Source organism: Podarcis filfolensis, assembly GCF_964270895.1.
Source record: "Podarcis filfolensis genome assembly, chromosome: 12".
In the NCBI taxonomy this organism is placed as follows: Eukaryota; Metazoa; Chordata; class Lepidosauria; order Squamata; family Lacertidae; genus Podarcis; species Podarcis filfolensis.
The window spans coordinates 22,233,952-22,250,837 of NC_139614.1; the positions used below are offsets into that span (position 1 = coordinate 22,233,952).

Consider the following 16,886-nt stretch of genomic DNA (forward strand, 5'->3'; position numbering starts at 1 on the left):
TAAGTGGCAGTTCTATGTCTCCAGAAGATTGCACATGTACAACTTTGGTGTACAAAGTTATTTGCAAGGCGTTGGCTGTGTATGTCTAAATCACATTTGAAGTCCACTTTCTCCCACAAAGAATTCTGGGTACATTAAATTGAGAATGTACATTCAAATACGATATGGCAAAAAAGAGAAAGTTGCCTTCAAGTTTGAAAGACCAATTTAGTCTATTATATGCTGCCACATGTAAAGTGAAAGCAAACAAACAAGTATCTAACTGTGCTGATAAATGTTTGGGTCAGATCTTCTTCCTGCTCTGCCCTTGTTTGAACGCAGTGTTATTTATACATAAGAGATAGTGCTGAAAAGTTATGCATATTCTATCTCATTTTTCACTTTAATTGCCTATATGAAGTTTCTGAGAGAGCTTCAAAGGTCATTTTTGTTGCATTGCTCGTATCTGAGGAGCAAGATAGTCATGCAATTAGTTTTCTTATTTGAAATAAAAAAAATCTGATATTGAAAGCCCTTAAACAGTCATAAAATCCATAATATGACTCAATAAGCTTCCTCCAGTTCAGAGCAGTATAAAAATCATTGTTAAACAGGGAATACTGCTTTTTATCTTTTGTTTTGCTTGTTTGTTTTCATTATCTAATTTGATGTGTGGTTTTACAAGGGAAATATCCAGGGTTCTTATTAGTAGCATTTTCCTGTTAGTTTGCTTGCATGTTAGTTTTCTGATTAGGAAATACAGGGTTAGTCATATAGTTAAAACATGTAAATAAACAAAGCAGTTTGTGTGTGCAAAAATGTCTTCATTGTTTTGATGGTGGATGAAATTAATATTGAACCTAGTTGATTGATGAAATAAGCAATTAAAACAACTATAATCAATATGTTGTTGAGTCACCACTAATACACACACATACGCATATCTGCTCCACTCACAAAATGGGATGTTCTTGGCTCCTGCAAATGGAAGGCCAGGCAGTTTTGGATTTATGACATACGTTTGTTGATGAGCATTTCCTCTTTACTGGATCTTGTGTGCACTGATGTTGCTGAATCCCCTCCTAGCAAAGTCATTGAGTGCATGCTTGCCCACATTTTTGTGGCGAAAGTAGCAGGTGAATCAGAGGTGTGCAGCAAAGCCTGAAAATATGCTGATGTGTTTGTTTGTTTCTGCCATTTATATACCACCTGATTGTACAAATAACCTCAAAGCGATTTACAAAAAGAATGAAATAACAAGATTATTTGTAAAAATGGGGAACACTGAATATGTAGCAGCTTATCCTCCCTGCCCCCAAGCAGATACATACATACAGTATTTTACTTCTGAATCAGGTTGTGCAATCACTTCAATATACACCTCAGTTTAAGGTGATTAGTGAATAATTTGATTTTAAATTATATTTTCTTACTTTTTTGGCCTCACTACGATCATAGGAATGATGTGTCCATGTGTACTTTCAGTTTGGGTATTTACCTACTTTCTACACAGACAAGCCATTTAATCCCAGATGCGCTCATCTGGCAGCACTGTTTTCAATATTGTTGCTTTCTGCTAGATTTATCCATAAAAGATTGCAACACTCTTTGCAACCAGGTTAAACTACAGATAATCCTACTTGCGGGTCACATGTTGGAAGGCAGCAATCCAGCCACAGGTGTGTGCCAACAAGTGATGCTTGAGCAACTTTTTCCTTTGTGTGAATTCCAATATGAACTGACCTCATTCACACCACTGGGACTAACATGCAGGTCTGAGTGTAGCTCCTTTGGATTTCCCACTGCTCCAAATTTTGCAATACAGTTCTCAGCTCAAAAAAGTTGGGTAATGCGTTTTAAAATGCATATGTTTAGACACAAAAAATGCTGAGAAGCACACATTTGAAATGTGGATTTCTTGTGGGTTTCAAAATCAAATGTGCATCTTAATGTAGGACACATGCCAAAAGTGGCATGGACCAGAAATAGACTTGTCCGCCTAACCCTAGTGTCAGCCACCCCCGCCGTGGTTTCTTATCCCCATCGTGGGACTACAGATGCCTGGAAACAGGCGTGTGCATGCACATTCCTAATTGCACACACCTTGGATGTTAGTCTTCTGCATGCAGGGAGTGTTTAATAAGGGGAGATGCAGACCTCCCCTCGTATTCTGAGGTACAGTAGTTCAGTGCCATGTGCTGCTTTTGAATGTGTAGATCATCTTCCCCTGAACACTCTTTTCCCAGGGCAATATTTAATCTGCTCCCCTTTTTAGTAGCTGTTTCCCACCTTGTTATTATGGTTATGATTAGCATTATTATTAGAGGATTTATACATTGTTTACATGCTTGCTGCTCTGGGCTCCTTTGTGATGGAGAATCAGATAAAAATATAACAACAACAACATCAACAACAACAACAACAGTAATAGTTTGCCTTTTAGAGCATGGTCTCTGGAATTTCATTTCATTTGGCTGCACAGCAAAGCCCAAAAATCTGCTGGTGTTTTTGTTTGTTTGTTTCTGCCAATTATATACCACCTGATTGTACAGATAACCTCAAAGCGATTTACAAAAAGAATGAAATAACAAGATTATTTGTAAAAACATTTTTTAAAAAGTATATTAATGTGTGTTTGTCACTCAGATATGATCTCTTTTCCAAATGTTCAGTGAAGTGCAAGCTTAAAAGTCCAAATAAACAAACAGTTTCGATTCCTCTTGTTTTTAAAAAGGGAAAGGAAACTTTTTTAAAAAAACAACAACCTGGTGCTATGGGACACTGGCAGACGGATCTCTTGGTTGGTTTACTGCATAATCTTTATAGCTGGCTAGTACAAAGCGGTAGGTTCCTGTTCTGTTTGCCGTTGAGCATTGAAGCCTTGTTTGAGGGGTGGTGCGAAGGGGAGCACACGGAATGTAAAGTTCTTAATTGTGCAACAGGAGCCATAAAATAATGAGGCATTAGTACCACACACTAACTCAGGAAGCAAGTGGGTTTAGGTGATGCTTGGTACATGACCAACAACTGATCTGTTCAGAATAAATGACAGCTGTAGCTGTTTTACGTGCACCAGTCTGTGGTAGCTGCATTAAGGCTGTTCCTCCCCCTCTCTCGCCCACCCCACAAAGGACCAACAGAGTTGAAAAGCAGCTTCACAGCGAAGGATTTTCAAGAAACATTTGTCATCTGCAGATACATTTAAGTCCCTGTGGGTATCCCATGTGAAACTGTTTAGACTACTTTCAGTTAATTTTACTACCCAGCTAATGCTTAAAGAAAAGTTGAAAGCCTCGACTTGGCATTTTTATATCCCTGTTTTGGTCTATCTTGCTAAGCTAGCCCGTATCTGTTTGGAGAGCACTTCCAATCGCTGGCCTGCTCCCTCCGTGGAGATAACTTATTCCAACGCACAGAAATCGAGATTGGGAACAGAGCTGGCTGAAGAGCATAACTGGAGGAGGATGAAAAATTAGTGAAAGGAATTTCATGGATAAGGGAGGCTGGGGAGAAAGGGTGATAGGTGTGAATGAACAACCACAGGGGAAAGAACACAGGTGGTTATGTGGGCCCGAAGAGGGGAAGCAGGCAATAATGGGAAGAGGAGGCATGTACTTGGCATTCTGGCCAGCCATCTGCTGGGGAGGCAGTAGAGGTGGGCAGGATGTAAGCAAGGATATTGAAAAAAGAGAAGCCAAGAAAAGCTCTTAAAGTGGCAACTGCTGGTAATTTTTCATGGAGGTCACTTGCCTTTAAATCCCCAAAGCCTTGTTATCTCTGATGAACAGGGCTAAGCAAGGTACCAATAATGTTGAGCTATGTCTAGGCACACTGGTACACTGATTATGCAAGAAGCTGAGTTTGTGCATGTTAGAGGAACTGTTTTTTCTTTCGGTCAAAATCTGGATGCATCTGGAAATGCATCAAGCAATTTCAAGGGTTTGATAACGTTTACTAACAAAGTGGTTGTTTTACTCAAGGTTGGTTATCGGCTCCATTGCTTGAACCTTGGTTGGAAATCTCTCCTCCCACAAAGGCACCACATTAAGATAGCTGCAGATTCTATGTGATCTATAAACTGGGGGGGGGGGGGATTCCCAAAGTAATTCCGAATAATTTTCAGTTTGAAATTTCCACTGTTATATTTATAACCTGTCCTCTTTGCAAGGTCTTTGAGACAGGTATTAACCTTCATAAAAACAAACTTCCTGTTGGTGGTGGTGTTTTTTAAAAAGAAAAAAAGATATGCCCGTTATTATTTGAAATATTTCATTGAAATTTACCTGGCACAACAGGTTATAGAGTAAATTTGTGGGCAGTTATGTGCAAACATGTACAAAAGACCAGTCCAGACATAGACTGATCCATCCATTGGCTGGCATGCTTACTTCCAAATAGTTTGATTGATGAAATGGCGCTGGCTTACTATTTAGGTCACCACATTCTAATGACAAACTGGTAGCAAACCAGAGCCTCTCTGACCCATTGCCTGTCAAAAGAAAGCAATATAGGACTAACGGTCAGACTTGGTATAGTATAGCATCATACACTCAAATATTCAATTCTGCTTTGCCTTAATGTAGCAAAGGGAGGAGATTAGCACACTGGTTTGGTTTTTATTGCAATATTTCCCTGTTCAGACTGGAAAATCAATTTTGGAGGGAATTAATTTTCCTCTTTGTTTCTCCTTTTCAAATAGAAATATGCCAGTGGCATGTATTTTAGTGTCTGTGCACGCACACACAATTTTTGCTTTGAATTTCTGATGGATAGCTTCAGAAAATAATCTGTACAGACAGGACGGAGCTTGAGAAAAATCAGGACTGGAGCGTTGGCAGGAAATAGGTAATGGATTTCAATGGAGCAGTCTAAATTGGTGCTTGAGGTGTGTGCTTTGGTTTTGTTTTCTTTTAAAATGAACATATAAAATGCCTCAACAAACTGAAAAAGCATTGCTAAATTAAAGGGGCTTCCCCTCCTAATGTTTTCAGGTAGGCCAGAATTATCTTTGCAGCAGCCTAGCTGTTGTGTTTGAAACAGAATGTGCTCCTACAGCTAAAGCAGAATGCTACTCTTTGCTAGCGAGGCAGATGTGCAGCCCTGTCCCTTTTGTCAATGAAAACCCTGAACACTTCTTAACTGCGGTTACATTACACAAGCTTTTATTTGTGTTTTGGTAGTGTTTCACTATTCTTCAGGACTTTGTCATCCTCCACCTTTAACGTATGTTCACAACATTCCACATACATTTCCCATACATGATTTCAAGCAAGGTAGCAGCAGTGATAGTGTGAGTGGAGAAATCTTCCATTGACCTAATACTAGGATGCTTCTGTACAGTTCAAGAAGATGTGCTACTTGTGCAGTGATTTGTAGAAGTGGGCCATAAGAAAAGTAATCCTGGCAAATCCTGGCTAGACGATGTTACTACAGTGGTACCTCGGGTTAAGAACTTAATTCGTTCCGGGGGTCCGTTCTTAACCTGAAACTGTTCTTAACCTGAGATACCACTATAGCTAATGGGGCCTCCTGCCGCTGCTGCGCAATTTCTGTTCTCATCCTGAGGTAAAGTTCTTAACCTGAGGTACTACTTCCGGGTTAGCGGAGTCTGTAACCTGAATCATCTGTAACCTGAATCGTCTGTAACCTGAGGTACCACTGTATTTGATGATTTTGTAGCTGGTTGACTGGCCAAAGCCAAAGAGTTCTCGCCCGCGTCACCCTGGAGTATGTTGGAGTATGTTGTCAGCAATAGGTTGATGACACACAGCTCTACTTCTCTTATGCTTCTGCAAGTGGGGCAGTGGATGTGCTGGATTATTGTCTTGCCTCTGCATTGGACTGGATGAGAGCCAACAAACTGAAGCTCCATCCAGATAAGAATGAGACACTGTTAGTGTGTGGTTCCCTAGACTGGATGGTTCAGAAACTTCAGCTGGTGCAGAATTTGGTGGCAAGGTTGCTCACTGGGGCAAGGTGGTCTGAGCATGTAATGTCAATCCTGGCCCAGCTGCACTGGCTGCCAATTAGTTTCCAGGCTCAGTTCAGGTTTTGACCTATAAAGCCTTAAACAGCTTAGGATCACAGCACTTCAAGGAATGCTTCTCCCCTTACAAACAGACCCAGACCCTGCAATTATCATCTGAGTTCCTACTTCATGTGCTCCCCTTTATAAAAGGTTCAGAGGGTGGCAACAAGAAAATTGGCCTTTTCTGCAGTTGATCCCCGTTTGTCCAATGCTCTCCTCAGGAAGGCTCTCTTGGCCCCTTCATTACATGTCATTTAGTTGCCTGGCAAAAACTTTTTCTTTAGCCAGGCTTTTGGCTGATAAAACAATTGATTGCCTTATTAATGTGTTTGTAGAAAGGGGGTTATTGGTTTGGGGGGCGGGTGTTGTGCATTTACTATACTCGTTCTGTATTTTTATGTTGTAAACCTCCCTGTGATCTTCAGATAGGGTTGCCATATGTTCGGAATTTTCCGGACACTGCCGGAATATGACAGTTGGAAACAGTGTCTGGACACAAATCGCTGCAATGTCCGGGAAAATCCGGACGTATGGCAACCTAGCTCAACAAATTTGCCAAAAAACATTTTGTGTCTGGATTTACTTTTTGAAATATGGCAAGCCTACTTCAGATGAAGGGCAGTATACAAATTTAATTAATAATGATAACAATAATAATAATAATCCTGGACAAGTGGGGTGTGACAGGGGGTCTGTCCTGGGCCTGGTATTATTCAGCATCTTTTGGCTTGTATTAAAAAATAGAGGGGGGTTTCGTCAAATTTGCAGATATAAACTGGGAGGGGTACCTAATACTTCAGAAGATAAAATCAGGTTTCAATATGACTTTAACAGATTGGAGAACTAGGCCAAATGGTTATTCTGCTTGTATCCCCACAAAACTTTTTTTTAAAAAATAAATATGTGGTTAAAGTGTAACAGTTGTTCATAATATTCTTAAACAATTTCCCTCACTTTTAACATTTAGGTAAAAGATTATGCCTAGTTAAAAATGTTGGGTACGAATTTATGACACACCAGGGAGATTCTGCATTCTTAGAACAGAATTTTATTATAACGTGTTTTAAGAGCCAGCTGTACACTAGGTTACAATAAAGAGTATTTCAGGAGCAATTCCACCATTGGTGGCCTATCCATTTGCTTCACATGCATTACACAATTAATTCACAACACTTTATGGTGCCCATAATCTTGCACAACATTTAGCTGGCCAAAAAAACGTTATATACTAAATGGCATTCTTTCATGTCATCCATGGAAGGCAGTTCTCAACAGATGCGATTGCACCTAAATAAAGAACCAGTTTGTTTCCTTAACTCTTGTTTTAAGTTTATTTACTGGGGTACGTGTACATTATCAGATGGCTATTTTCTCTGTTCCTATATCATGTCCTATTTGTTTTCCATTTTTGTGATTTAATCCAATTATGACATGAACTAATAAAAAATCAATCTTTTTTTTAAAAAATGGTATTCCAGTATGTCTGTTATTTCAGAATGAAAAAATAATCTGTCCTGTATGTGATTTGAAAAACTGGGCATCAGATGCCTTTTTTATTCATATGATTTGAATCCTAATTCAATCAAACCCTCTTAATTATATATATATATATATTGTTACAGATACAGACCCGCGTGTATTGGAGAAGCAAGAACTACAACAGCCAACTTATGTTGCTCTCAGTTACATTAATAGGTAAGCTGCTTTTATATATAAATATGAGCCTATGTGGCTTTGAATAAAGAGTGGTTTTCTACAGCATCTAATCAATTAAAGGTTATGGATCTGTTGTTGTGAATTTCTATTGCAATCACAAGGGAATGCGGACAATATTGCACACTTCTGGAAACATTCACTATTATAGAGTTAAACTAGTGGATATTAACAGGCATTCCCTGCTCATTTCTGGAATGGCTATTTGATGGACGTAGTTCCCACTTAGAGAACTGTTGATGTTACTTCTACTTAAATAAGCGCAGTTTAGAAATATTTTCAGGAGCATTTGTACCCATTGCAGATATTTTGGTGATCTTGAGATGAACTGTAAAAATGCTACTAATGGTTTTACAGCTGCTCAACTTCTCAGAGTGTTATACTTGAAGCTCGTCCAAACTTTGAACTACATATGGTGGTGGTGGTTGTTTTTATATCACTTTTAAGCAAAAGATACATTAGAAGAACCAATATGTTCCCAACCACCACCATTCAAAAGATTCCCGAAACAGTTGCATCATAGGAACAAAGAGCCCTGCTGAATCAGACCAAGCGTCAATGTAGTTGAGAATCTTGCTTTGCAACTGTGGCTAGTCAGATGCCACCAGGAAACCTACAAACAAAGCATGAAGCAGGAGTGGCTAAGCAATGGCTCTGCTGATGTGGCTGAATTTCAGCTCCCATCAGCACCAGCCAGTATAGTTTGTGTCCAGTGATTAATTCCTGCCCAGCACAAGATGCTTTCTGAGCAGTGCCAACCATCTTTGGGAATGTGCTTGCATGGGGAAATGTAGTGTATAGATTCAGGCAGTCACAGATAGACTTGGCAACAGTTTCTTCTGCTGCTGAAGTCACTTTTCCAGTGACTATGATTGCGAGAAATGCTGCCTATTCTATACATTATTGCCCACTGCATGCAATTCCATAGGCTGGATACATTTTCATAGGTTGGGTGAAGTGCACTTTTCTTTTGTAAAAGGCGTATTCTGCTCACAGAACAGATGTTTCTGACCTTACATGAGAGCACTGAGCTCCATGGTTAGCCATGTTGTAAGCTTTTTAAAGCTAAAAGTCATGAATGCATTTATTATTTCAGTCACAGACCAGTTCCAGCTCACATACAAAAACACAACAGGGATATATTTAAATTTGCAGTTCGGTATAACAGGGGCAGTACAGATATAGCAGCAATTAAAATATATAAATTAGATCTAACTCACTAAAATATAACCTGAAGTTGTCATTTAAAACCTTAATCATGATGATATCACAGCTTGTTCCCTAAGTTTTATGGCAATCGCGCAGAATTTCGCCACCTTTAATGTGATCTCTGGATCTTTATCTAAAAGTCATAAAATCATGGAGTTGTAGAGTTGGAAGGGACCACAAGGGTCATCTAGTCCAACCCCCTGCAATGCAGGAATCTTTTGCCCACTGTGGGGCTAGGGCCCATGCCTCTGAGATTAAGAGTCTCATGTTCTACTGACTGATCTATCCATCATGAACCAGGATACCTTAAAAAAAATACATTGCATGAGAAAAATGAACTTAAATGTAAAGGGCTTTGCCCAGCAGCTTATGCAACTTCTGGCAGTTACATGGGCAGTATAGAAACATAATCAATAAAATAAATAACAGAAGCATGAAAATGGCCAAAGAGCATATTCATTGTGTGAATGCTTTTGCAAGCATTTGTGACACAATTGTTTTCCTTCCACTTATTTTATTTTCTTACTCATATATCCCACCTTTCTTCTGTCATGGAATCCAAGGCAGTGTTCAGGTGGTTCCTAGGCAGCCACCCAGTCAGGCACTGGCCAGGCCCAGAACTGCTTAGCTTCCAGCCATACAGCAGGGTTAGTTATGTTTCCTTGTATCCAGCCCAATAGCTTTAGGACTGCATTCCTGGTAATGGTTGAGACCAGTGGCATAGCATGGGTTGCCAGTGCCCAGGGCATGCAGAGGGTGGGAGGGGGTGGGTGGGAGGAAAACAGACAGAATATGTGCATTCAACTGCCAAACAGTGTCTGCCTCACCCAGGAGATCGCAGCCACAGGGATAAGGAAAGAAGAGTTGTTTCATTGTGTGAACAGGTCACTTTCTGGTTCTCATGGAGAAGTCATTTTCAGTGGAACACAGCGAAAGAAGTGCGGAGCTCTATTGAGACAGCCCTAGACATTGAAATTTTGTGCCCCTAACAATTTCGCACCCAGGGCAACCACCCCTGTAACTTTTGAGAGAGAAAAATGAATCAGTGAAGCCTTCTCCCTGACATGCTATCTTCTTGTGTGCTTTAGAAACAGATAGGCCGGGAAGTATTCAAGTGTGAATCCTCCTCTCTCACAACCTGAAGTCGTGCAATTCGGAACATGCATTGCTGCTTGATTTCTTCTGAAGGGCCTTAAGGATGCAATCATATATACACTTTATCTTGGAGCAAGTCACATTCAGCTTCAATGAGACTTCCTTCTGGCTAAACATGCGTACGATTGCATTCTAAATTAGGTTTCCTGTCATATGTCTATATTGACAAGAGTACTTTGTAATTGGGAATTCCAGTTTTTAAATGTTTGGTTCATTGCATATTGTTAGTAGTTTTCATCTTGCCACCTTTCCTGCTATAAAATCCAATGTGTTCCCACTTTTCTCAAAGAAAGGGTGGTATCTTGTGTTCTCTTTACTTAATGCACTGTTATTGCTTACAGTTCAGGGAAGGGCTTCCAGTAGTTGCTGGACTGAATATTTGTGACAAAGCACAGAAACAGCTGGTTCAAAGTAACACGTCACTTGGCAGATAATATTATTTTTTTGTCTGATCTTATTTTTTTATATGTTGGCAGTGACCAACTGGAATCATGTGTTTTTATTCTTGTAGTCATATATTTACACCCTTCCCTCAGACTTGGTTTAGAGAAAGAACAAGACAAACTTCAGATGGTAATTCAAACAATGTGCACAGAAATGAATTTATTTATGAACAAGGGAATGAATGGCTTGTGGTTATTTTTTGTAAAAGGAATAATACTGTTGGGATGTTTTTTTGAAGGGGGGGCAAGTTGCAAGAACCAAATAATTCATTCAAAATGTTAATACGTTTGACTTGATAAGATGAAAAGATTAATTTTTACCTCTATAAAATGAAAAGCTGTGAATAAACTTTTAAGATGGAAAGCATACCAAGCGTGTTCTAAACCTAAGATTTAGTTCTTTCTCTGAGATGGCAAACTGCGTCTGAGCATCATGACCTGAGATTGCAGGTGATGGTTTGCATTATAGCATACTCATCCATTTGAAAATATTTAAAAATCCATGAACGTAGAAAGCTAGCAAGTCAAGGAGAAGAGTAGGCTAGAACTGACAACTAAGTTTCTATGGGGATTTTTTGGTGATGGTGGTAGCGAGTCCCTGCATGAACTCAGAAGTAGGAGAGTCAAAACACAGGCTTACCATCTCAATGAGAACTAGTCTTAACAAGTGTGACCTACAACAAAACATAGCAGGGGTGCTCCTGTTCATGGAGCCAGCCAGCCATGTCCCTTTTTAGCTCCACCCACAACAGTCAGTCAGCACTGTGTGGCAACTGAGCATGTACAGTCCTCATCAGTCTATTTTGAGGGGTTTGTCCCCTTAGTTCCCGCCCAAATGGTGGTGTTTCGTTTCTTTAGTACTTATTGCAAACTTCAGGGTTCCCTAAGCCTACTGATACCGCCTTTTCGTGCAGGCATAGTGCTGTTTTGGCTGCATAAGGATCCATACTTGAGAAATGAGTTTGTCATTGGTGTATGCCTGTATGGGATTGATCCATAATTTTTCCTTGATAAAGTACAGTGTCATTCTGAGGACTGATCATTTTGCATGTGACATTAAAAACAACAACACATTTTAGTCTTTTGTGTGCTACTCATTCAATACATAAACATTGTCTAATATGTAAAGATGTGTTTAATATGTGGTCCTGAGATATAAAGCCACATAATGCAGCAACCTTGCTTAAAACTAAGCAGGTCTGGATCTAGTCAGAATCTTGAAGGGAGACAGTCTGGGAGTCTTATGTACACAGCCTTGAGTTCCATGATGGAAGAAAGGTGAGAGACACATGTAATTGGCTGACTGTAATGATTCCAAGCCATCTGCATTGTATTTTCACATTACAAGCCTACTGAAGCCTTATTTGGACTGCAATCCTAAATAGACAGAGGGATTGAAGGCAGTTCCGCTCCCATACCCAGCACCCTCGCTGGCTTGAGCCAGCAAGGTGGAAATGAGGGCAGACGAACACTTTTGCATTCCTGCACCCATTTCCTAGTTTAACCTCCCCCCCCCACATTTTTGTATGTTTTCCCATGCAATGTGATATAATGGGAGAGATTTAGACACACTCCTGAGAGTGATTAAATTTCTCCCTGCTTTAGGGGCACTTCGAAGCATTGGAACGGTGTTCAATTATTGGACCCAAAAAGCTCCCTGGACTTTCCCCATTCTGCCCCCTCCCCTAAATCCTTCTTTTTGGCCCACCAATATAGACACTAACATTGATATCTAACATTGGCTGGTCCAGCCCATCAGTGGCTTTAGCAGCAGCAGAAAATGGGGGTACAATATAGGGTCTCCCTCTCAGACTGGATATCGGATAGAGATATCCCATCTATCCCATGTCCCCTGGGGGTGCCCTCCTACTGGCCATAGGATTGCATTCTTACATGAGTAAATGACATTAAGGCTTGCTCGCTTTAACTAACATCTGTATATACACATAGCCCTGAATTTCAGTAGATACAAAAGTGCAAAATGCCTTTTCAAATGCTGCTTTTTTGATTTCCCCATCAATAACAGAAAACTTTGCAGTGGAAATGACTTCCAGTTTCATGTCTGGCCTTTTGCAAACTCAGCTGTTTTAGATAACCAGGGTAAGGTTTAAATAACCAAAGGCCTGTTGCCTATACCGAACATGTACATTGTTAGACGTCCGCCCAATTCTGTTTAAAATGTAAACTTATGATTAAAAGCTCTGCAGTATGAATGGAACTGATTGTCTTTGGCACACAGGTAATAAAATGTTTGGATTTGTTGGTTCCATGAACTTGCTGTGTATCAGGGGAAAGGGTATTTATAGTCCTGAGCATATGGTACATATAAATGGGACTAAAATTAGGCCGTATAAACTTCAAAAATAATAATCTGAGTAAATATCAGAGTGCATTTGTGGCCTTTCTCCATTTTTCTTGTATTGCACTCCTTCATTTTTACCAGTATGGAAGGGGTGTTAGTGGACCCCTTAAATTGTTATCCATTCTCCGTGTGTGTGTGTTTACAATTTTTGTGGGATTTGTGAGTTTAAAGTCTCATTGACTGTGATACTTTAGTCCAGATGGTTTTGGCTTTATATAATTTACTTCTTGAATGTGTGGTCTTCTAGTTGGGAAAGCCCTGGTATGGTACGTGGGGTGAAAGTTGCGTTGCCAACAAATATTTTTTACACTTTGGGTGGCAAATGTGAGTATTCATGGTGCTTTGCTAATGTTTCACATTACTGACAAAGCAGAGAGGATCTACACGCTTGGTGTAGGTCCTGAGCAGCAATAATGATTACCAAATGATGTTAAATGTTAAGGAAATGTGATATTTACTCTTCCTTTAAAAAGTCAAGTCTCCATATTGCAAAACCCATCACTTCAGAAACATAATGCATATTCATACTTGATACCAATAGCTCCAGCCAAAGTGAAGGAAATCCTCAGTTACTGGTGGTTCATTCTGTCTTGGAAGGTATTGTAGACCCCTCCGCTGTTTGTGTTAGCGGCAAATGGACAGCAGGCTTCTGGAAGATTAAAGTTATGACAGGAGATGAGAAGCCATCTTGTGTTGACATCTGAGATAGTTTGGAAGAGATAAGAGATCATGGTTGCTTATACTTATAGATTATGCTACCAGTACAAGCTGTACGGTCTCAGAATATTATTCACCAAACTGATGGGTTGATGCTCAGTTTCTATCGAACAGGTCTAAAGCACAACATGGGTTTATAGGAAGGGTTACAGTGGTCTCCCCCCCAAAAAAATGTTTGGAGACTAATAGAAATGTAAAACTCATTTGGGTTGCTCCTGCTGACCCCCACTCTTCACACATTCAAAGGTTCCATTTGAAAAGACCCTATGCACACACAGTTGTGTGTTCTGATACCCTTGACCCTGTACTTGTACATGTGTTCACTTTTGGGCTCCTTGCAAATGAATTCAGGGAGAAAAGCAGCAGCTTAATGGTAGAACAAAGGCTTTACATGCAAAAGATTTATTGTTCAGCCTCCCTATCTCAAGGTATAGCTGGGAAAGACCCCTGTCTGAAACTCTGGACAGCTTAGGCAGTCATTGGGTCTGACTCAGTATTGTGATAGAAATTCAGAGGTGTTCTCTGAATAGACACAGCTTTTTATATATATATAAAAAATTACTATATATATTTTAGGTGTTTTTTGTTTGTTTTTGTTTTTAAACTACAGTTGAGGCCCACAGCCGTTAGGCTGCTGAACGGAAAATAATATAGTGCAACTGACTTTTGGGGTTGGTGTGTTGTACCACAAGCACACTGAGTGCAATGAGATGAAGTGTTTGTGGTAGTGGGGGGAGGCTCGGTTAATTTCATTGTACACAGGGTGTACATTGACAATAAAGGTATTATTATTATCTAACTACAGTCTCCCATAAATTGTCAAGCAAGCTTTATGCTTGTAGTGGAGAAAATACAGACCTCTAGACTGGGGTCACTGTACAATGGCTGCAGTCTGTTGCACATTTGCCCATGCTTAACCCTCAGTGGGGTTTGTGACAACAACTGTGTGCTGTATTTGCAATTAGTCTATATGAGGGGAAATCCAATTGTTTGTTTGAACAATACAGTCAGAAATTATTAGAGTCACAATGAAGAAGAGAAGAAGAAGAGTTTGGATTTGATATCCCGCTTTATCACTACCCGAAGGAGTCTCAAAGCGGCTAGCATTCTCCTTTTCCTTCCTCCCCCACAACAAACACTCTGTGAGGTGAGTGGGGCTGAGAGACTTCAGAGAAGTGTGACTAGCCCAAGGTCGCAAACCCGGTTCCCCAGATTACGAATCTATCGCTCTTAACCACTACACCACACTGGCTCTCAATGTTCCTGAAAGTCTCATTAATGACAATTTGGACAGAGTTACATAAGCATTGACAGTATGTGGCGATTACTGTCCAAATCTATTTGACTTTGAATATATGGCTATGGGTATTACTTGCAATTAATTGCTTAGGATAAAGGCAACTTTGCACACCATGACTAAAGAAGAGCCATGCTATGTAATTCTCAGTTCCAAAATCTTTTCCGTTTGTGTCTCAAGCGGTTGGAATTCATCGCTCTTACTGTGTTACAAGTCTGTTGGGACTTTTAAAACTGCTTATTCAGATTTTACTGTTTTGGACCTACAAGAGCTTGTTGCATTAACTTGTAGCTTGGAAAGAAATGAAAGAATTTTACAGTATTTTTAAAATAACTGCCTAGTAAATTATTGCAATAAAAGATCAATTTTTCTCAGTATCATCTTTTCAAAGCAAAGGGTGGCATCCAGCTAAGTTTTACTCAGAGAAGACCCATTTAAATGATTGGAGATGACTGAGTTAGGTGCATTAATTTCAGTGTGTCTACTTTAAGTAAAACTTGATTGAATACCACCCAAAATCATCAGATTGGTATGCAGGAGGACATGAAAATCAGGTTTCAGTTGAGCTTAAATGGAAGAATAGCTATATGTGCTTGTTTCTGTTCTTTAAAAAAAACTTGGATCCATTCCCAACGAATCTGAGGGTCAGCAAATAACCCCAAATTCCCTAAAACACTGTCGCTATTCTTTTGCTTAACTGGCTAGCAGTGGAGATTTGAGTTACAGCAAAAAGAGTGTCGGGGAAACCCAGCCAGATGGGTAAAAATAATATATTATTATTATTATTATTATTATTATTATTATTATTGGGAAAGGATGTGTCCCTCACCCTCTTATTTCCACTGCCCTTATGTGCTATTATGTACCATGCCAGGAGGAAAGGTTTGATGTGGTTTTCTGCAAGTACTACTATAGAGGCAGAATAACCCCTGGGGAGATTACACATCCACCACACTGGGGCAGCCTTCTTCCTTTGTGTTCCCACCCCTGCTAGCCAGTAAATGAATGCTATTTTAGCGTTGGGGACCGTTGAAGAGGGTTTGTTGGGATGGAACAACAGGTGTATGTATGTGAAGGAGTTCTTCTCCGGCTCAGATTAAGAATCTGAGAATTTGTAAAGCTTGCCTCTCTTTTGAGGGGTTTTTTCAAGCCCAGTTTGGGAGAAGTTTGCTGACATCCATGATGAATATATGGAGCTGCCAACTCTTCCGCCCATGCAGAACCCCTGTACATAAACAGACAGGAAAGCAAGCAGCTTTTCCAATAGCTGTGTTTTGGGTATGTCTTTGTCGGTTTCATTGCTGTTTTTATTCCCTGAGGGAACATAAGAAGAGTCCAAGTGGATCACGCCAAAGGCCTGTTCTCAGTGATCAACCAGATGCCTATGAGAAGCTTGCAAGCTTCTAAGTGTGACAGTACTCTCCCCACTTGTGAAGGTCTGCTTGGTTGATTGTGGAGAGCCAAGAAAAACACGGAAATAGACATGAACCACGGTCAACATGGCTTGGGTACTGTGAATCCACATCACTAACTCCATCACTTCATGGAGACTCTAGATTTTACCATTCGACTGCTCTGCCCCGTGTTGTGGTGGCTCTTGCTTTTTCTTTTTTATATTATCTCTTGATTCACAACCCCACCTTTTAAAATTTATATGTATATTCCACATGCACCTTTGTTATTTCGAATTCCTCCTTTTCTTATCCCTTTTATATATCACTGCTGCAATGCTGGCATTTAGTCACAAATAATTTTTTCCCCATTCCACTTTTACCAATACATACAGTAACTGTGTTTAGACATGGAACAAACAGATCAGGAGACTTATATTTAAATGTAAAAGGAATACATGTTAATTTATTAAAGCTTAATAATATAACAGGAGTTTTTGCGGTAAAATGCAAAATAACGCCATGTGCAATATTTGTTTTAAGATTGGTACTGTTACTTTACAATAAAGTAATACACTTGCCTTATCTAAAC

General features: G+C 39.8%; 1 protein-coding gene across 1 annotated transcript in view; it reads left to right on the forward strand.

Annotated features, from left to right (window-relative positions):
• Positions 1–16,886, forward strand: part of JAZF1 (JAZF zinc finger 1) — a 123,592-nt gene that overhangs the window by 62,293 nt on the left and 44,413 nt on the right. Inside the window, exon 2 of the mRNA XM_083578906.1 lies at positions 7,630–7,702. Coding sequence (XP_083435032.1) covers positions 7,630–7,702 — 73 coding nt within the window. The remainder of the gene's footprint in view (positions 1–7,629; positions 7,703–16,886) is intronic.